This window comes from Leptodactylus fuscus, chromosome 9, assembly GCF_031893055.1.
Source record: "Leptodactylus fuscus isolate aLepFus1 chromosome 9, aLepFus1.hap2, whole genome shotgun sequence".
Classification (NCBI taxonomy): domain Eukaryota; kingdom Metazoa; phylum Chordata; class Amphibia; order Anura; family Leptodactylidae; genus Leptodactylus; species Leptodactylus fuscus.
Window position 1 is genome coordinate 77,338,762 of NC_134273.1, and position 22,187 is coordinate 77,360,948.

The window sequence follows — 22,187 nt, forward strand, 5'->3', positions numbered from 1 at the left end:
GCTGTTATCCTGTAGTACAAAGCTCAAAATTACAGCCAGATGACAAACACTATTTCCAGTGGTTTCAATGAAATCTCTGATGAATACTAATTAGAGTCAAGCACTTATTAAATGCAAGAAAATACATGTTTAGATAAATTACTGTATTATTGTATTAAAGGGCAACCACGCCCAAGTCAGGCTCCATTACCGCCGACGAATGCCGAGTTTCCATTTTCAACACTTTCACACGTTTCGGCTGAGAAAACAAAGACGCGCTCCAATAAACCCATGTAGAAGTAGAAGCACTCGACGGAAAGGGTTAAACACATGGCCATAGAACAAAAGAACAATCTACCAATAAGTGGGAGCCATTTAGAGTGGATTTTCATTGATCGGACACCGCGCCCATTTTTCAGATCACGCCCCCCTTTACACACCACAGTGGCACCCTAAGGGCAACTGCACACAATGGGTTTCCACCTCCTGTCCTAGTCAGTGGGAGGCAGAATCTTCTTTTTCGGTTCAATCTTCTGACAAATTCTGTCATTGAGAGGGCGCCTTATACGGAAAAGTACTGGAGCATTGGTATTCTAATTTATTGCCCCTTGCAGAATTGTACACGACAGGGAAGAGGAAAAAATATAGGGCAATTCTATTCATGAATGTAACTTAGATGGGCGTTACGGACCCCGCTCCTGGTTCCTATTGGGACTACAAAGTGGACAAGGCAAAGGCTGAGGCCCCACGTTACGGAAACGCAGCTTCTTTTGTTGCAAATTTAAGATCCAAAGCCAAGAATGGCTACAGAAGGAATCGGAACTCTATAAAAAGTTCTTATACTTCTCTCTTCTGCTCAATCCACTCCTGACTTTGTCTCAAAAAACATCAAAAAAAAAAAAAGCTGCATTTCCGCAATGTGGGCACTCGGCCTTAATTTACCAATTTGAGCGATTAGTTGAGCTCCAGCACCATTGCAAATATCGCAACGCCGACCTTTGGACTACATCCAGAAAAGTCCAAACCTTAGACACAATTTCCATCACGACCCTTCGTCTACTTCCGCTACTGTAAATTGCAGCCACACGCTCTAGAACCTGCCATACATCCCGCACCTCGCCGCTTCGCCCCCACAAAGGACTTTGTGTAAATGAATCAATTAGTTATTCAGTTTTCGAGCTCTTGTGTTCAAGCTCAAGTGGTTGAAGTTGAATAAGTTACGACTCGGGGAAACGTGGGACTGTTTCACTTAGCAACGATGACGCACCACACCCATTCTATTGTAATGCGATGAAAAGCATAAAGCGCAGAGATTCTGGCCGGGCGCCAAAGACAACTGACCGGACACTCAACAACTTACTTACAATGTGCTGCACCTGTTAGTCTGCTTCTTGGAAAGAGCCTGGCTTTTCTATTGGAATTCTTCTTCTTGTACAACTGGTTAGAACTGAGCTCATTTATAGTGACTGGCTGCAATACCAGGCACAGCCCAAAAGCAAGAGGGGCGCTGTAATACTTTTTTTTTTAAATATATAAACCAACACAAACACCTTGTGAGAGCTGAGCAATAACACATCTTTCACCAGCAAGGACTAAAGGAGCCTTTCTCCAGCTTTACAGACATAATTTACAATGCCACAGCTTCTTTATCTATCGGAACAATGGCCACAGACTTGTAAATGTCCAGTTCCTATAAAATACTACATGCACTATTGTGACCTGGGCTGATGTACCAAGCATCAATGATTTACTGAAGGTGGTGCAGATGTAGAGACAAGATAGCGAGACTACCATAGATAGCACACAATATATTGCATGTTGCAGCCAATGATAAGACTGCAGGACCACCGTGTAGTACTGGTCTTGGACCACCAGTAGGGTTAACCATCGATGTACATATATCTTATACTAGTCTCTGCCTGCGACTTCGTCTGCATTTAGTTGGTGTTGATAATCGCAAATTGCTGCCATCGATGGTTTGCCTGCTCCGGTGTTTCGGCAGCTCTTAAGCTGTAGTGCTGCTGAACTTGTTCCTCACACCGTGCCCGTCATTGTTCTGGCATCTCAGCAGCTCGCTGGGAAACCATATAACGAGCGCAATGTTGGAGCCAATGATCCTCCTGAGCTCCACTTGAGGAGAACTCTGTGACTTCTGGTTACCTTCATAGCCCTGGGTGTTTTAGAATTTCGCAACAAATTAGATTTTGGTTTCCCCGGCATGTTTAAAAGTAGCAAACTGCCAATGAGGATTAAAGGTGTTTTCCCATCCAGTGAATAAGCACTGCCTGGAGCAGATCAGATAATATGCAAATGCCTGTACACAATGGACTGAGGGTTAGCTGTGTGTTTACACAAAGAGATAACAGACCTGGCTGTAAGAGCAGTGTAATACAGTATATGAACAAATTCATAACAGTTGTGAAGCCATGTTATTTACCGATGTGTTAATCGAGGTTACAAACTATCTATGTCCCGAATTTCATTCAAATCCGTTCAGCCGTTTTTGCGTGATTGATGAACAAATATCCAAACACACAAACGTTCTCATTTATAATATTAGTAGGATGACAAAGAGTGTCCAGGCCAATAACTTGTATGCAGTGGTTACCTGGGCTGTGCAGTCTATGTCAAACCACCGACTGACTCCAGCTACTAGTTTGCTACAGTCTGACTTATTCCTTCATAAATGTCTGACAAGGCGCAGTAAAGCTCTTCTAATTCAATAAAAATATAAAATAATTTTTCATTCATTGGCAATTTTTCCCCAGCTCTACCCAAAACTGGTCTTCACTCCAACTCCACAGCCCTATAGATACAAATAAAGTCCTATGACTTGTTCTATATAGACAGCGGGCCACCAGAATTATGTCCAGGCCAAGCAACCTCCACCCGAGGTATTTTTCTTTGACCAAAGCGATTGTTATATCTCTCCATGCTTATCCACATGGAGAGAGTATATTTGCATTGTAAATTATGCAGTTACCATTGCACAAAGCCATATGTATTTGTTCTACCTAGATGGCGGGCTACCAAAGTTATGTCCAGGCCAGGGCATAACACAATGCAAATACAAACGACAATTCGCAGATTAAGTTTTACCTGGCACATCCAGCCAACTGAAGGGATTACCAACAAAGTAGACGAGAATTGGACAGGTTGCATTTGATCCCATGACCCAGCAGCGCCTCTTCTCTTCCCATAAGCCATTAAAATGACATCTATATTATTTCGAGCCAACCGTGCATGTTAATGGGATAGATGCGGGTTGAGATTGACCGCTGTAGGCCCCACCAACGTCTAAGTAATGGTCAACTTGGGATAAATCTTTAGGTCCCTGCACTTCTTTAGTATGCAAACCCTATAAAAGCCAAGGGAAAGGGATTAAATGTGTGCACACTGGCAGACAATGTATACAAACAGCGCTATATTCTGTGCCGGGGACCCGAGTGTGTTACCAACATTACACAAGAGGCTTTTCTCAACACTGTAATAAGACTTAGACACAAAAGTCTATTCAGGAGTTGATCCTGCTCCTAATGAATACATTTAAGACTCCATTGAGAATCCCTGTAGCAGATTAGTCGCTCGTTACGAAAACCTCACTTCAAAAAATAAACTTTGCCGTCATCCTCAGGCCCCTTCCACAAGCGCCGCACTATGTTATAGACGCGACATTGGGAAATATTCCTATAAAACTAAAACTTCCCGCACACCGACTCGGACAAAAGGGACGACTGAAAGAAAAGTTGTAGGAAAGTCTGTACTTGTAAAAGTTCCAGCAAGCGGGGAAATACTTCCCAGAGGTTGCAGGGAGGGTCTAGTCCTCAAAAAGACGCCAATTTATCACCATTTATGGGCTGGGGAATTCATAGTAATTGCATTAGGAAGAGGCTGTAAATTACTTGTGTCCATTCGCTTGGCTTCCAGTCAACAGGACATTATGCAAAATACACAGTAATGACTATCCGCATAGCGAAACTCCCCGATGGCCTTAACTCTTAGCTTGTTAACAAAACCCAATGTAATGCAGATCAGATTAGATGGAAAACCCAGTAACCGGCCACAGAGGCGGACACTTCATTGTATGAGGTTTCAGCTGTGTGTACAATGCAACCTTTCACCGCGCTCAGCGGGAATCAGTTACTGGTGCTGGAAAGGGTCGACTTCGAGACAGATAGTTCACCCTGCTGAAGATCGACAGACTGTGGTTTTTTGGTATTCGTATCGGTTTGTAGGCAAACTGGTTGACAATCCTTGGACCTGTAGTGCTGTCCTATTAGCAATCACTCAGCTTTCTCAGGAAAAGATATTACTCATAGAGCTACGACTTGATGATTGAAATACACTACGGCAGGAAATGTCAAGGCTAAGGCCCAACATGGCGTCCCGCAGCAAAAAAAAAGTTGCAGATTTTGCTGCAGCTTTTTGAGCCAAAGATTGATGACCTACTCAGGAGTCCCACGTGACCCACCAATCTTCAGCTGATGATCTTCTCTTAGGGTAAGTTCCGACAGAGTTTTTTGAGCAGGATTTTGAGGCCGTATCCGCCTCAAAATTCTGACCAAAAAGACTGTCCCCATTGAAATCAATGGGAGCCGCTCCCGTAAAAAGAAGCGAGGTACTCCTTCTTCAGGCCGTTTCGCCTCACAATTTGGCATGAAGACACTCCCTCTAAGACTAGGCCCATTCATTGGGCTTAATCCGGAGTGGAGCGCGCAGCTGGATGCTGGTGCAGTGCACCGGCTTTCAGTCGCAGCTACCCAGTTTTTGATCCAGAACCTAAGGAGGCCTCTGCCTCAGGTTCTGGACCAAAAAAACTCCAGCTGAACTTACCCTTAGGATTGGTACATTCCCATTTCTTACTCTTTGTTTCAGTACAAGTAACACTCCTGCCAATTTTTGCAATTTTTAAAAAGTGTTAATTTGGAGAAAAAAAAATATATTTAGGGAACTTTCATCCCTCTTCACCTCCGATACCCTCAAAACAATTCATAGCAGGATAACGGCTGCTCCACATAAGCCCACAGAGGTGGTAAAAGCCAGAATTTCTATTACTTCCACATGTCTGTATAGATAGTTTGCATTTTGTGGGTTTAGTCCCATTTGGAGATGATGACACTATTGGGGGGAGTAAGAGCATACCAAGCATCTTATTACCAAAACCCTATGGGATGATGGTCGAAATGGATGAAAAAAAACAGCAGATACCTTCCTAAGCTGTTGTTATGTAAGTGACATCCTAATGACTTCATCAGTCAGGAAGACAAAAGACCGCAACAGGTTAACTGCTGGTTAAGCCAAAATAATGTTTAACTCCGTCTCACAATCTCTCGCTGGGTTGGTCTCCAGGCTGGAAGCTTTTGAAGACAACAATAGGATTTTTTTTTTCTTTTTTAGGAAAAGGTGTGGCCGACTTGTTTCATTTCCTTCAATTGAGAAAATCCATATCAAATCCTAGGACAAGTTTGGGAAGTTATTCTACAAAGTGTTGACAACTAGAGACTTAGAAATATCCCGACGTGAAGGTCTGTGGTTTTGGAGGCACTTAAAACGGCATTTACTCCTAAGATTTATATAAAAGAAGCAATAAAACCACCAGTAAATATAAATGAAATGGTCTTCTTAAGAGAAAACAAAGCTAAACAATATGGCCGCCATTACAGGTCCCATAGGGGGTGTCAATCAGGCCTCTCAGACTGGATGGCAAGTATAGTCCTATAGGAGTTGCTTACTTTAGTAGGACTTCCATATGGTTTTCCATACTGGTGCCATAGGAGATGTAAAGTATTTCCGGCTTCTAAACTAGTCCTCCTGGTATTGGCCTAAAAACCTCCATATGTTAACATGATGGCCATATATTGGCTTGGTACCACCCAGAACTAGTAGACTGTAACAATGTAGTCATATATGCCTAGAAAACTAAAAAAAAATCCCAACAAAAATCCCTTGTATTCAGCCATGGATTGTCATATCCACCAGAACATCGTAACTGGATGGCCAAAACTGAAGACTGGTGTAACCAACCGACCATTAAAAATACGTCCCATTCGAATGGACCAGAAAAAGTAGCCTTCACAAGCTGCGAAGAGAAGTAAGATATACCGGTCCATACTGTATACAAGACCTGATGCAGAGGCTGCAGCGATCACATGACCATCACGGTCCCCTCCAACAGTTGGCCAAGTTATTCTACCAAATGGCCTCCATCAAAACTAGGCCATCAATATTAGGTCTGAGAGGGTCCAACTCTGTATCCTCTCCTAAGAATAAGGAATTCATTTTACAACACCTACACCACCACTTTTAACTTGGCAATAATGAAGGGGTAAGTACAAGACTTGATGGCCTTAGCGACCCAAACATAGGAAAAAGGAAGCTACACGGCTGGTAAGGAATTGCTGTTTATGCAATTCTCTAAGGCGGGTCTTACATGACCGTATTGAATGTACAGTCCGAAAGTTGCTGATCAGCAACATAGGTTCCGTAGATGTCCGTGTCCTGCCGCACTCGCCCATAGAGTTCTATGGGCGAGTCTGTGCAGTGCCGCAATTCACGGCCATTACGGACATGTCCTATAAATTGCGGACCACGGTTGCGGCCCGGCCACACCACGGATAAAATATCCAGTGGTCTAAAAAGGCCACATTGAATATAATGTGTCTGCAATTGAAAACCCTCAATTGCGGACTTACATTACGGCTGTGTAAGACCAGCCTAAGAGGTACTGGAATTAGGATTTAGGTAATTCCCCAAAATACAGAAGGTAACCAATAGGATCAACAGACCACAAGCAAAATAAATGACCTATAATCCAACACACACTCCAATTAGTAGACTCTAAGGTGTTCACCAATGCAGCTACAAGGAAAGATGGACTTGGCTGCTCGAAACCCAGGTTGGAGCCACAGCAGATCAGAAAATAAAAATGCTAGGTACTACAGAGTGAGATCAGCGAACAGACACGAAGAGCAATCACTGGCAACATCAGAGTCACATTGAAATACTGTATCTCAGCCCTGCATTGGACCCTAAACTCAAACCCCCATTAGTTCTGTATCCCAATCCCCAGATTTTGGCTGGTAATCATACCAACCTTAAAGTGACGGCAGTGTAATACAGGGACATGCTGTAGGAGCATCACTGCATAGAAGGAATCAATATCTTCTGGATGGAGATATAGGAGCACAGATATAAGGATTCCTGACAACAGCATTTATTTTATTGCATGGGCAGTACTATTTATTGAGCTATTTGGCAGTAATATTTACACACTGTGTGACCTGGACACTATAATACATCATACTGAAAAGCATCGATATAAGATGCAGAGCGCCGATCTACCCAAGGTCAGTATTTGTTCCAATATCAGCATTGAAGACTTCCTTATTGCAATTTTTTTTTTGCCTATAACCCTTCCGCCTGCCTCCTCCATATACATACATCCTTAGCTCAGTGCTGGACTATGTTTTCAAGGAGATGTCTGGCAGTGACTTTTTACAAAGGATCAGCCATGTTGAAATTCGACATGCCCGATCCTTCATTCACCCACATCATCTGTTGGGAAAGAACTAGCGCACCCAATATAAGAAAATGGTCCGATTCCACTAAAGTAGACTTTGCTCTTCTGTGTAGACATGCATTTAGTGATTGCAAATCTATAGCTAGAGCATCCCTTTAAATCTCCACCCCCCTGCAGGGAGCACGTGCTGTTCGGTAGGACGGTAACAATACCTAATTATGCAACATGCTATATACACGACCTGGGATACGGCCTCGGAGGCTTCATCATTACATGACTATAAATTAACGATTCACAGAATGTTCTGCAAATTCAGAAACAAAGAAGAAGATGAATGCCCCGACCAGCGAGAAGCGGGCTCCTCTATAAGCAGAACATGCCGGAACATTTGTATTCCGCTGAAATTAATATAATTAGTGAGCTCCTTCTTAGGCGGCTTAAAGGAAATGCACAGGGGATAATAGGAATCCTGGCAGCGTTCACACTGTCTTACCTCACAGCCCATATGCTGCATTACAGCTTATTAATCAACTTGTGCAGTCAACCAAGTCACATAGAAAACATATTAAAGCGTAGGCGTTGTTTCCGCAACGAATAAAGCTAGCCTTGTTGGCGACATAAAACACAGTTTAACCCAGCGCCGCTCCTAACACAGAGGAGAGAAGCTGAGCGCTGTGATATATAGGGTTATAGGATAGAGGAGAGAAGCTGTGCTCTGTGATATATAGGGTTATATGATAGAGGAGAGAAGCTGAGCTCTGTGATATATAGGGTTATAGGATAGAGGAGAGAAGCTGAGCGCTGTGATATATAGGGTTATAGGATAGAGGAGAGAAGCTGTGCTCTGTGATATATAGGGTTATATGATAGAGGAGAGAAGCTGAGCTCTGTGATATATAGGGTTATAGGATAGAGGAGAGAAGCTGAGCTCTGTGATGTATAGGGTTATAGGATAGAGGAGAGAAGCTGAGCTCTGTGATATATAGGGTTATATGATAGAGGGAGAGAAGCTGAGCTCTGTGATATATAGGGTTATATGATAGAGGAGAGAAGCTGAGCTCTGTGATATATAGGGTTATATGATAGAGGAGAGAAGCTGAGCTCTGTGATGTATAGGGTTATAGGATAGAGGAGAGAAGCTGAGCTCTGTGATATATAGGGTTATATGATAGAGGAGAGAAGCTGAGCTCTGTGATATATAGGGTTATAGGATAGAGGAGAGAAGCTGAGCTCTGTGATGTATAGGGTTATAGGATAGAGGAGAGAAGCTGAGCTCTGTGATGTATAGGGTTATATGATAGAGGAGAGAAGCTGAGCTCTGTGATATATAGGGTTATAGGATAGAGGAGAGAAGCTGAGCTCTGTGATATATATGGTTATATGATAGAAGGAGAGAAGCTGAGCTCTGTGATATATAGGTTATATGATAGAGGAGAGAAGCTGAGCTCTGTGATATATAGGGTTATATGATAGAGGGAGAGAAGCTGAGCCAGTCTTTAATAAACACACTATTATATATTCACACGCGCGCTATATACATGGACGTCATGCTGATCCTTATTTTCTTTGACATCTCCTGCTGGATGAGAGTAGGCCAACCCTACACATCCAACCCTGTCTAAGTCAATGTATGGGCACCTCAAGACGAGACTTCTCTCACATACTCTGACCAGGCATTACACAGAGGAAGGCATAGAGGGGAAGAAGAAGAAAAAAAAAAAAAAAAAACAGGTGGAAAAGAAGTTCTGCATTGTATAAAATCTATGACAAGCCAACACTTTTCCATTTTATTGAGTCCGTAGATGTTTATTCATGGTGACAGGTGCTCGCTCAGGAATTCTTGACAGCTTTGCAGAATAAATAGACCCTTTATTTGAACCGTCACAGTCTTAGACCCGGAAACTCTACAAATACTGGTTCTCACATCTATGAGCGGTATTATCATAATATCTAGACACAGGGCAGGTACACACGCTGGGCCTCATGGACGGCGATTAGCACAGGCAAAGAGCGGAACACCGCCATCATTCAGCAACCTGCCAGCGAAAGATAGAAACCGTAATCTGGTGGATTGTGCAAGGATATCAGTCCTAGGAGAAGCCATTGTGTCTTGTGTTATATCTCTTCCGCTAAAGCCAGGGATACATACGGAATTCCCTTAGCATCGGTACTCCAGAAAGCCCTCTTAAAAGGAGGCCTCAAGTCACAGAATCGGGGCCTATATGACGGCACAAAGTAATGGTAGTTCCATATTAGTGGAGACCAGCAAGCAATCTGTGTGTTGCCATATTATGCCTTTGAGACGGCAGATGACATAATATGGCGATGTGTCCAAATGTTATTTTTGTCCTGAATTCTGTACAAATCATTGAACTTCTCCTTTGATCTGGTAACACCATTTAGTGACATGATTTACACCATAGTCCTAGGTCTTAATAGAGCTGACTCAGGCCGGGTACACTGGGTTTTTTTGGGCTGGATTTTGACGCAGAATCCTCATCAGAAACGCCTCCCATTGACATGAATGGGAGCCGGTCACTTCCTTTTTCTGCGAGTGGTTTGTTCCTGCTCGCGGGAAAAAAGAAGCGACATGCCCTTTCTTCAGGCGGATTCCGCAGCCGATCCAGCCGCGCGACACCTCCCTCCCGACTAGGCCCATTCATTTGGGCCTAATCCAGAGCGGAATGCCACGACTGTGTACTGGTTCACTGCACCGGCATCCAGTAGCGGATAGCCATTTTTTGGACCGGAATCTGAGACGGCCTCCGCGTAAAATTCCAGTCCAAAAACCGCGTGTGAACCCGGCCTTACTAGACTAGAGGTCTAGGGGAGAGTTTTTTGAGCTCATATCAGTAGTGGATATCATGATCGGTCAGTGGTTTTATCTTCTATTGTAATCCCATCTGTGCAAGTGAGATGACTGCTGCAAAGAATATCTCTACAGAATCGGTCAGTCATATTAAGGAGGAAAAAAAAATTAAAAAGTTACATAAAATATGATTAACAAAAATTTGTTTTAAATAAAACAACATGTATATATCAGATTCCTTTTCAGAAAGGAGCCATGTACTGTAACTAAACCATGTCTATACAAATGTACTTGATCCAATGAATATGCTGCACTCAACACGACTCCTATATTAGTCATTTTTACTGCTACTTTAATTAAATTCCATGTTTTTCTTCGATAAGACCCGGGTATTACGTGCCCCTATATAACCGAGTAGATGTATGTATTATTTAATGGAAAGTAGACCGCTCCTGAACTCTTCTGCAGTGATTCATTCCACGACCAATCCTGGAGTAAAGTCCTGCATTCGAAATCCAGCAGTAATGAATTATGCAGTCACCCCTGGCAATGTTACTTCTATTCCGCTTGCTGTGCAGCCTGCCAATGCCAACGGCGGCTACAAGAACACCTCTCTGCCCTTATTCCCGTTATAGAACATTCTCTGCACACTTTGCATAAAGTGAAGAAAGCAAAATAATCCATCACACATCAGCCAACCTCAGAACAATTTGCTATTTACAGACTTCAATAGCAATTGCAATAGACTGCACTTGCACCACTGAAGTGAGTGGTGCAGAGTTGCAATACCACCTACAACCTGTGAACAGGTGTAGCGCTGTTACATGGAAGAGGGAATACAGGTTTTGTTTTTCCAATCTTATTAGTGCCTTTAATCACTCCTTAACCGACACATTTAGTAATCATCTCTATAGTTAGAAAGTATAGATTTAGGCTAGAAAGGTTTAATGGAACTTGTCTGGGGTATTTGGGACACTAAACCAACCATAGGCCCTTAGTGTAAAATTAAAATGACATACCAATACCAGAGAAGGAGCTTTGGTTTAAGTGCACATGCACCGGACCTCTGGCGCAGGCGCAGTAAAGACTAGGTGTGTTTCCTTGGCTTCAGTGAAGAGCTGCGCAGGCACCAAGAGATTAGTCAGTGACTACGCAAGTATAATGGTTTGATTTTTTTAAATGCAGCCAAGAGCAATGTCAGGAATACGTGTTTTTGAACAAGCCACTGATCCATAAGGACCTATAGGCGATTTAGTGCCACAAGTACCCCTGACAGATTCCCTTTAAAAATGCACCAGTTTTATCACAGTGTCATATGACAGTAGATTGGTTTCATCTGTAGAGTGTGTTCACACGGTGGAATTTGCTAGCTGCGACAGGATGCTGGTGCAGAACACCGGCATCCCGTCACAGCATTCTGCTCCAGATTAGGGCCAAATGAATGGGCCTAAATGGGGAGGGAGCCTCGCGCCGCGGGCTGATTCAGCTAGTAGCAGAAAAAAAGAAGCGAGTGGCTCCCATTGAAGGCAATGGGAGACGGTTTTGGCTGCGGTTTTTGAGGCAGATTCCGCGTCAATATCCACTGCCGAAAACTACGTATGAACATACCCTTAGGCTACACGCACAAATGCATGCAGGATATCAGTATGCTGCCCATGCCCGCCACAACCCTATACATTTCAATGAGTTTGGACCCCAAATCAGACAGGACAAGCATCTGTCCTGAGGTCTGTCTCAAGGATCACAGGAATAGACCAGTGATACATAGTCGTGTGTGGAGCCAAAAGAAAATAAATGCTCAGTGTGCCATCCATTAAACACACCTATAACACACAATTGTGTGCAAATAGACATAGATAGTCTAGTGTAAGTATATAACACTATAGTTGACTTACTCAGCACCAGAATTTTGTGTCAGGATTCTGGCACACACTGGTGCATCTTCCACCAAGCTTCATATTCGGAGAACCACTCAAGTCAGTTGCAACTTCCATACCACTTTTTGGTACCAAATGTGCCAGAATTTTGATGCCTTGTGATTATTAAGTCTCCCCCATTGTGTTCTAGGGCATATATACCATAGATATGGCCCATTTGGCTAATACGGAGCAACCTAAAGAAAAAGATACAGCACAAGCAAACACACAGCATTCCCGTAGGGGTATGGGCCCCAATATTACGTACAGATTGTACTCCGTTCCATAAGCTCTTCTTTAATCTTGATAAAAGAAACTTTTCTTACCTCCACTTATGTAAGGCCAGTCCAGGACATCGGTCACCACAGGCGTTACATGGTTGTCCACGCTCTGGTTCAGCAAAACCTGTGATCTGGTAATGAGAAATGAAAAGGATTATATCTGTTCTGTTCTGTGGAAAGGTCATCAATGGCAAGAGTCATATGGAAACCCGTTTCACATGCATGGGATGCGAATTGCGGTTAGATTTCATGCACAAGATTCCCTGATGTCAACAATTGCAAGGCCCAGGTAAGCATTGAGTCATGGCTGTCTGCAAATAAAGATCCTAGCAATGATGGCGGCAGCAGGAGAGGAGTGTGGTGACCTTGTGGGAGGCAGTGACCTGTCCATTCACAGGACTAAGGATCTATGTACATTTGTATTCAATGGGCTGCTCTCCTATCAAAATGAAGAACGTTCAAGAAGGAAGGTAAGAAGTCAAGGTAGAGGGACATTGTAAGATGAATATTGGAACTAGGTATCCATGCCTTTTAGAAGAAGCTTGGCTCCTCAAAGGGCTGGCATTCAGTCTCCGCGAGATGGTTCGTAAAGGCCCTGCCAACTGGACACATGCCATGACCAGTCCATTAAATTAACATTCCTCAAGGATTGAGGGGCAAGAGAAATGTCTGCAAGTAGACATCCCCTTTAAATTCTAGCAGACGTTTATTCTATTCTAAGAACACACAAATAACCAGTTCTCCAAAATGAAAAAGATTGCCTGAATAAATGCGCATTTACATGACCGCCATGCCAATGGGGTTTCCTCAGAGACTCTTTGTCTTTCTTGAGACGGGCCGATTTGCATATATTTTCTACTACGTGATAGGATAACCTTCATAGCTGCCTCCAGTGATCTGGTGAAGGCCACAAACATACTGAACTATGGTAGAGCTCGCGTTAAATTTTACAAAAAAAAATAAAATAAAATATTGCAAAGATACAGAATGGCCTATAGTTGTGCTTGGTCACCCACTACAGTGGAGGATTTTCTCCCAAAATACTGTGTTTGGATCCAAGTTGCATGTTCATTCCCAGTTCTTAATGGACAAGTTGTCACCCATAAGGTCACGTCCAATTGTAATAAATAAGAACAGGTGCCTTACCGGGAATCTAGCATTAGCCCTTTGGGCATCCATTGGTCTCTCTTGGCGTCCAATGCTGAATATCAAGAATGACCAATAGTCTATAGACCGCCTTCATACTCAAGGGAAGCCAAGACGAGATGAAAGTGAAAAGGCCCAGATGTCTTAACCCCTTGGAGAACAAGGGGGTTGGACCCCTACTGATAAGACCCTGTGACACAGCTCCATACAAGGTTTTTCTAGTTTTAGATCTTGTGTGGTCTATAGCCAGGCTTATAAATGGCAGACATGTGAATCACTGCAATAATCTTTTATCTGTGTCAATGTTTAGATGTGACTACCCAACACAGATGTAGATAAGATCTGAAACCTGTGTCTGGAAAAACCACAATGATGACAAAACGGTCTGAGCCAGAAGGTTAAGCCTGATACAGTCACCTAGTAATCTGAGGACACTACAAAATCTCCAAATACACTGCTCAGAAAAATAAAGGGAACACTCAAATATCATATCCTAGATCGGAATGAATTAAATATTCTCATTGAATACTGTGTTTTGTACAAAGTTGAATGTGATGACAACAAAATTGCACAAAAAAATCATTAATGGAAAGCAAATTTATTAAACAATGGAGGCCTGGATTTGGAGTCACCCCCAAAATTGAAGTGGAAAAACACTTTGATGTAATGTCCTTAAAACATGTCAAAATGAGGCTGAGTAGTGTGTGTGGCCTCCACGTGACTGTATGACCTCTCTACAACGCCTGGGCATGCTCCTGATGAGGTTGTGGATGGTCTGCTGAGGGATCTCCTCCCAGACCTGGACTAAAGCATCTGCGATCCCAAACTACCTACTGAACTAATAGCTCATGGGGTCATGGGTCACTATGGGGCATAATAGAGTTGAGTGGGCAACTGTGGGGCATAATAGAAGTTGCAGGGTCTTCTGTGGCCCCTGCAATCTCTATTATGCCCCACAGTGGCCCCCTGCAACCTTTATTATGCCCCACAGAATCCCCTGCAACCTCTATTATGCAACACAGCAGCCCCTGCAACCTCTATTATGCCCCACAGCAGCAACTGCAACCTCTATTATGCCCCACAGTCTATTGTGCCACTGTGAGGAGTCAAAGATATCTGTGTTGCAAACTTTACAGAGTCAAGTCACAGATAGAAGAAGTCGTCATGGCAGTCCAAAGGAAGGGGCTAGAAATGTGGGAAGAAGTCTCCTGTAAGTAACAGAGGTTCACCACTAACACCAGGTGATCAGTCAGTGGCCTTCGTGGTCGCTGGAGAGAGACAGTGAAGTCACCAGTTCTTCAGCCTCAATAGCTATTTGGCAAATTCCTGGACAACCCCTATAGACTAAAGCCCCACGTTGTGAAAACGCAGCTTTTTTTGTTCCAGATTTTGCTGCAGTTTTTTGAGCCAAAGCCAAGAATGGCTACAAGAGGAACGGGAAATATATAGAACGTTCTAGAAATATATGAAGTCCATAATTTGGCAGGATGAGGGCGCACTGCGCGCAGTCTATGATTTTTGATGGAACCTGCAATAGAGGCGGCTTACAGAATCGCCAATGCAGTTGTGAACACGGCCTTACACTTGTTCCTATCTAATTTGTCCTACAGGATCTTCCGGAGCTGTCAGAAGAGGAGATTCATTATGTGACAGTCTCTTTGATGAGATGACAGGTGCAGAGTTCTAGCATCTGCTTAATGGGAAGCGAAACACACACTTCGGAATAGACTTGTTCTGTAACTTGACAGCAAACACAATACATTCGAGACAAGTCCGCAGCGAGGCGGCCAAGCCAAGTTCCAGTGTGAATCCATTCACAGGGCGTCAAGTCAAAGGAGGACACGACGGAGTGAAAAGTCGAACGGAAAGTTAAGAAAAAGCAAAGACAGTGAAAGTCTCCAAATTTACATCACAATAGCCGTGAACCAGTCTCCAAGTCACTGCCAGGCATGATGGGAGAGATTCTCAGGAGTAAATAATAGAGCCTGTGTAATTAACCCTTGCAGAGTCAAATTTCATCCAACTTCCATGTGTCAAACTAGCAGAGTGTGAACGAGCGCTGACCTTTGGCGTTCCAGTATGCAGATTAATATGAGAAGGCCATACATGGGGGGGGGATTGAACGCCACAGTTTCTGACACTCAGCAGATCGTTTGCAAAAGTAGTACGAAGTAATTAGCGAAAGGTCTCCAGCGGGGATTTTTTAACCCTTTAGGATAGAGTCTGAAAAATTCCGCTGCGGATCTCGCTGTACGTGTAGTCGCAGGCATCTGAATATCCGCAGCAACTGCAACACATCTGAACATGGCATTAGGCTCTATTCGTACGGCCAAGACCAGAATACACGCAGCAACTATCATTTATAATTTCACGGACCCGTTCACCTCAATGTCTGATACAGACAACGAACTGTGTTGTCTAAATAGACTGAGTGTAGAAAGGCTTTTCATTAGGCCTCAAGCCCACTACCGTGTACTTTGTTAGGCCCCGTTCACACGGAACCGCGTATTTTGGGCCCATTTTGGGTTATGAATGGGCCCAGTCCGAAGGGTGATACCGCGAGGCGGATGTCGCAGCTGATTCCACCTGAAGAGATGGCAGCTCGCTTCTAGCGATCTGCATAGACCTCTATTGTGAGGGGGCGGATTTTGAGGAAAATCCACCCCCTCTTGCCCCATGTGAACGAGCCCTTAGTGTGCTTGCCTTGTTTTCATGGAGAGTACACGGACCCATTATACTGTGTATTATCAGGAGCCTGTGGGCCGGGGGCAAAAAAAAACTCATGGCAGGCCCTATTCGAGTCCATTTTGCAGCCCAGGCTCAATAAAGTAAATTATTCGGTCTGTTGAGGAACGGGCGGCCAACAGATATCATGTACATGTTCTGTACATACTGTGAGGCAACGGAGTTGGGCCTAATCCGGAACAGAATGCCGCGAGAGTCGCGCTAGCCGAGGGAAGCGTTTTTTGGACCGGATTCTGATTCGCGTCAATATCCAGTCCAAAAAAACAGCCTTATATAGGTCAATACCGCCGACACGTTCCCTTCAGCACGACGGGGCAGATTTAGTATAAGTGATGAAAGCAGAGCTGTCTTACTTGTCCATAGCAACCATTTGGTTGGTTATTGGTTGCTATGGAAAACTAGGAATTTTGCTTTTAGGCCATTTTAATAAATCCACCCCTAGACCCAAATTTACCAACAGACGATGTGAACTAAAGCTGGCCATACATATTATATTCCGCACAGCGGTCATGTGGCCATCTGTAGGATTATGGGATTGTTCGTACGTGTGATCACCAGTCCAGATATATGGCAGGGGTGCATTCGGGGGACTCGGAGAACTTTCCTGTACAAGCACTAGTTATAGCGGGTCACTGACTTCGGCGTCCGCAGTTATTTTTCCTTTACCGCCACTCAGTGCTGATCTCTGTTAACAATTTTATCTAATGCAGAGGGAACGGCAGATTTTCAGGAGACGCAAGGCCAAGGAAAATACACAGCTCTGCCTGACGAAATAAATACACGGATAACAAGGCCCAGGACGGAAACGCGGGACGATAAAAATGTGTGTTTAATAAAAGATGCAGGAAGGCTCGTACAAGCCAAAGTGTATACCGTCCCCGTCATCAGAGGAGGCGCCAGGCCGCAGAGAGCAAGACTGCGGGGCCGATTTATCAAACGCTATAAAATTAAAGCCATCTTTACGCAGTGGAATTTACCATTACAGCTGAAATTCAGACTTTACCAAATCTGCCACAGAATCCGCCACATAGAAGCATTAACCAGCACTCAAGTTTCCTACAGCGCCTCCACAGGTGATACTTAGTATTACAAAGTGCAGCGTAACTAAACATGATTTCCCCACTGCGGAGTACTGGGGTCCCAGTAATGGGACGCAATATGATCTGCTTATTGTCAGGGGGAACGTCTAACAAACAGGGATTGTTCAAGGTGGAGAACGCCTTTAAGTCAGTTAAGACCTCGGCAGTGTATGCATGCCTGTGTATAGTTTATGAAATGTGTTTCCTGTCCTTTGTGGCTCCTACATTGTACTAGAATCCATCGTCACATCACAACTTTCATGTCAATTGCTCTGCCTCACCATACACAATGACATATAAACACGAGCCGATCATATTACCCGATCCTATTACGGTCCAACAATACATAGAAAGTCATGGCCGCCCTATGCTGACCCCAGGACAAACACACAATTAACACAATTGTAGAAACCTAGAAATTCCCAATTTGGTCCCACAATGTGTAATGCACTTCACACAACTAAGTTTTTCTTACCTTGTGCTGTATTCACACAGGGCAACAACACACCCGTGTGTTATTATGGGCCAGCGTATGCAACTATGAGTCAAGGATGGGCCCTATACCTGTCCAGAAGTGAATAGGACCATGACACGAATGTCAGCGATGTGCCATCAGAGCTGTTCAGTTACAGCCCGGCCTAAGGTGATATCTGTGCAGTGTATGGAGTTGTAGGCAGACAGCGCCATACCCTGTGTAGTGGCCAAGTCAGGTTACTGCAGTTTATCTCCCTTTTAAGCTGAGAATGGATCCAATAAAGTCAGAAGGTTATACAAGGAGGACTAAAGTTTATAATCTCATATCTACTATTAAAAAAAACAAACAAACAAAAAAAAAACACATCAAAAATTGCCACAAAAAGACTGTGTGGGAGTCCATCTACAACAGAAAATCAGCGGTGAGTTGCCCTGTGTAGACATACCCTTAAAGGGAGTTTCAAGTTTCTTACTTTCCCTGGGGTTTTGACACGATCATAGTACCTAGGGGTTCTGGGCTGGGTCTTATAACAAGTCACATGATCAGAATCAGCACCTGGCCCTCGGATTGGTCCAAGGGCCTCGCCTCCTCATCTGTTCAAACAAGTGGTTACCTGTGCATTGGGGACCGGCAGACCAGTTACCAGTAAATAAAAATGGGAGAGGAGTGACCCGGGGGCTGGTTCTGATCACACGACCAGGGGTCAGAACCAAAACGGAACCCCTATGTGCAACATGTAAAGTGAAACATCCCAAGAAAAAATACAAATAAAAAAAAAGAAATAAATAGTATGTGACGAAATGATAATTGATCATTTCCAATGTGAATAGCTACAAAGTAATAACATTAATTCACAAAATGCGAGATCCAGTAGAGAGATATTATTCCAGGGGGGGCAGGGGATCAGTCAGTGGCTCACACCGCTATAATACAACACAACTCTAGGTGATTATTTGTATTGTTTCCATTTGTTACATTTTCTGCTATTGTTTAGTATTATACGTAGCAATTCTGATAATATTGTGGATTATTTCGGTGTCAGGCTCTCGGCAGGTCCTCTTTATAAAGTGGGTTATTTACAAAAAGTCTGAAAGGAAAGGACATCCGTATGGCGTAGTGAATTATTGAAGCAGGGCATTGTGCTGGAGTCAGGTGCAGCTCCCTGCCCTCTCCCCCTGCCGGCATCATGGCTGCTCTCTGCTGCTACCACCATTTAGGGATTTGAGAATTAACTAGCGGGATTTGGACGGGGTTACAATGTGACAGGTGACGGGCAGGTAATGCTCTGTAGTCACATGACATCGTCTGCCGCTGACTTAACGATAATTATTGACGATGGTTAATGATAACCATTATGTTACAATACTAAGTATGGATTACTATCAATGACAATTGTGCAGCCCTGTATAGGAATATTTGCAACACTAAGGGTGTGTTCAGACTGCAGATAAAACAGCTGAAAGAAAAAGATTCATGGGTTTTGATGCATTGTTTTATTTTGCAAATTTTACGTTGTGTGTTTCACGTAAAAACATACATGAAGTTTCTTCACATGCCGTGTTTACTGCACCCAGCCTAATCTAAATGCAACGACTAGGGCACCACGTAACGAAATGCAGGAAAAAAGGCAGACTTTCCGCTCCTGTTATACCTATAAGATATGCTGAGATTTTCAAAAACGCTGCTTTTCCGCAGCAGATTTTTTTCTGCAGTGTGCGGATGGGGTTAGCCAGAATGCCATCCACTTTGCAGGTACTGTTGCTGTGGTCGGAAACACTGCGATTTCGCAACATGGGCCTCAGACTTAGCTGTTTTGTTGCAGATTTTGCTGCAGTTTTTTCAGCCAAAGCCACTAGTGGATTTAGCAAGAAGGAGAAGTAGAAGGCTGTGTATACACGGAGGAATTTGCGGTGGATTTGGGGACGGATTTCACCTCCTGGAAACTGCCTCCCCAATGGGAGTCAGAGATTGCAACAGGATGTGGAAAAAAGAAGCGTTCTGCTCGATCATGCCACGGATTCTGCGGCCGATTCAGCTGCGGCGTCCGCGTCTCAAGACTCCCATTCATCCGGGCGTAATCAGGAGCGGGATGCCACGAAGGAATACTAATGCACTGCATCGGCATCCCATCTAGGCTAGACCGCATCGAAAACCAAAGAGGAATTCCTCTTCGTTTTCCGCCGTGTGAATATACCCAATGAACTTCCTATATATTTTCCATTTCTATTGGCTCAAAAAAAGTAAAATCTGCAACAAAAAAAAGCCGTGTTTCTGCAATGTGGGGCCTTAGGGCTTATTCACACATATGACATCCTATAATCATGGACAACACGTGACAATGCTGATTTTCGAGGGCCTCCATGTGTGTTGTCTGTGATGTTCACAAACCCATAGTCTACAATGGAGCTCTGGGATCTCCAAAATGGACCAAAATAGCGCATGCCTCTATATTTTTTCCATATGTTGGGCCATCTGCATGCGCCTATAAAAATCAATGGGTGTGCATGCAGTCCACGAATATCCCCAGCGTTGCAAAATTGCAATGCAATCCAATGGTGCGATTTACCCAACACCCCTTAGACTAGGGCTACCTGTCGACTTTAGCAGCTAAAAGTTGCCCTGCCTGCAGCAAGTTACCGCATCTGTGACATCATGGTCATAAAACAATCATCAGGTTTGGGTTTTTGCAAATCATCAGGTGATGGTAACTTGCACGTCAAAACACGACTGCATTTCCCTACATTCGCTGTGATGCAGACAGGGGAACGCTGCGTTCTTTGACTCAGCAACACGTATCACAGACAAAGTCACGGTGTAACCTAAGGGGTAGTTCACACTGAGTAAACGCACGCTCATTTTGGCAAAATACACGTGTAAAAATAAGACTTCCATTGACGTCAATGACATTTTTTTTTACACGTGTAAAAAACACGTGTACGATGTCATTGGAGTCTTATTTTTACACGTATATTTTGCCAAAATGAGCGCGCGTTTACTCCGTGTGAACTACCCCTAAGTGTGATTAAGCTGCAGTACCAGACATGGCCCATGGAAAAGAGGGCGCTGTTTTGCAGAAGAATAAAAGCAACTCTTCGTAATCTCATACGACTGCTCATTAGTGGTCTGATTGGCATCATAAATGGGATGCATGAAAATATCCAAAAGATGTTCTGCAGCAGCTCTGCCCTCCACTTCTCATGGTATAATCTTCTAGCCTTCCCTGCTATAACCCTTATCTAAATCTATAAGACTACAAGTCCCAGCAGTAGACCCACATTAGATGCATAGACTGAGAGTAGCTAAAGATGTTCTGCAGCTGCAAATCATTGCTTCTTAACTGCATATCAAAACAAGACACAGGCTGCTAATTTGTCAAGATGTTCTGCAGCAGCAAGATTTAGCATACATTGAATTGCTACTATACAAGTCCCAACAAGATGCATCATTTGGAATCAGCCACAGGTTGCAGAGTAAAGTGATGCTAGGAAGAAGTTCTGCAGCAGCAAGTGACAAGCATGAGCCTATAATAGTATAGTTCCTAGTTTTCTGGAACAACAACCCCCAACAGATCACCTGAACAAGCAAACGGCACCCAGCCTGCAGCCACTAAACTATTGTGGAACTACAAGTCACAGCATAACACAAAATAGGATGTAAAGGAGAGGAGTAAGCAAAGAACTAGGGACCCCAGCAAGATGTTCTGCAGCTGCAACATATAGGGACTACAAATCCAAGCATGCCATAGACTAGGTGTATAGTTTAGAACTTGGTGACCCTGGCAAGATGTTCCGCAGCAGCAGCATGACAACACTGTATTGCTACTGTTATAGGACTACAAATCCCAGCATGTTACAGACTAGATGTGTCATTTAGAATGGCCCATAATGTAAAGTGACCCTAGCAAGATGTTCTGCAGCAGGTGACACAAAAGTTGAAACAGTGTAGTTCCCAGTGCTGTGGGAGCTGAACAAGCAAACAGTAGGAAGCTGACACTTACAGCAACAGCCACTCTATTGTGGCACTACAAGTCCCAGCACACCTCCAATCAGGATACATAGGATAGGACCAATCCTAGCGTGCAAAGTACAGCATTAGAGACCATGGCACTGCAACCTACTCTTGTTATAGGACTACAAATCCCAGCAGGTTATAGACTACATTTATAGTTTGGAACTTGGTGACCCCGGCAAGATGTTCTGCAGCAGCAGCAGGACAGGGCAGAGCTCCCAAGTACTCAC

At 43.8% G+C, this 22,187-nt stretch overlaps 1 protein-coding gene across 1 annotated transcript in view; it reads right to left on the minus strand.

The window, feature by feature from the left end:
• PRICKLE2 (prickle planar cell polarity protein 2) overlaps positions 1-22,187 on the minus strand; it is a 179,135-nt gene that overhangs the window by 156,808 nt on the left and 140 nt on the right. Inside the window, exon 2 of the mRNA XM_075287494.1 lies at positions 12,550-12,635. Coding sequence (XP_075143595.1) covers positions 12,550-12,635 — 86 coding nt within the window. The remainder of the gene's footprint in view (positions 1-12,549; positions 12,636-22,187) is intronic.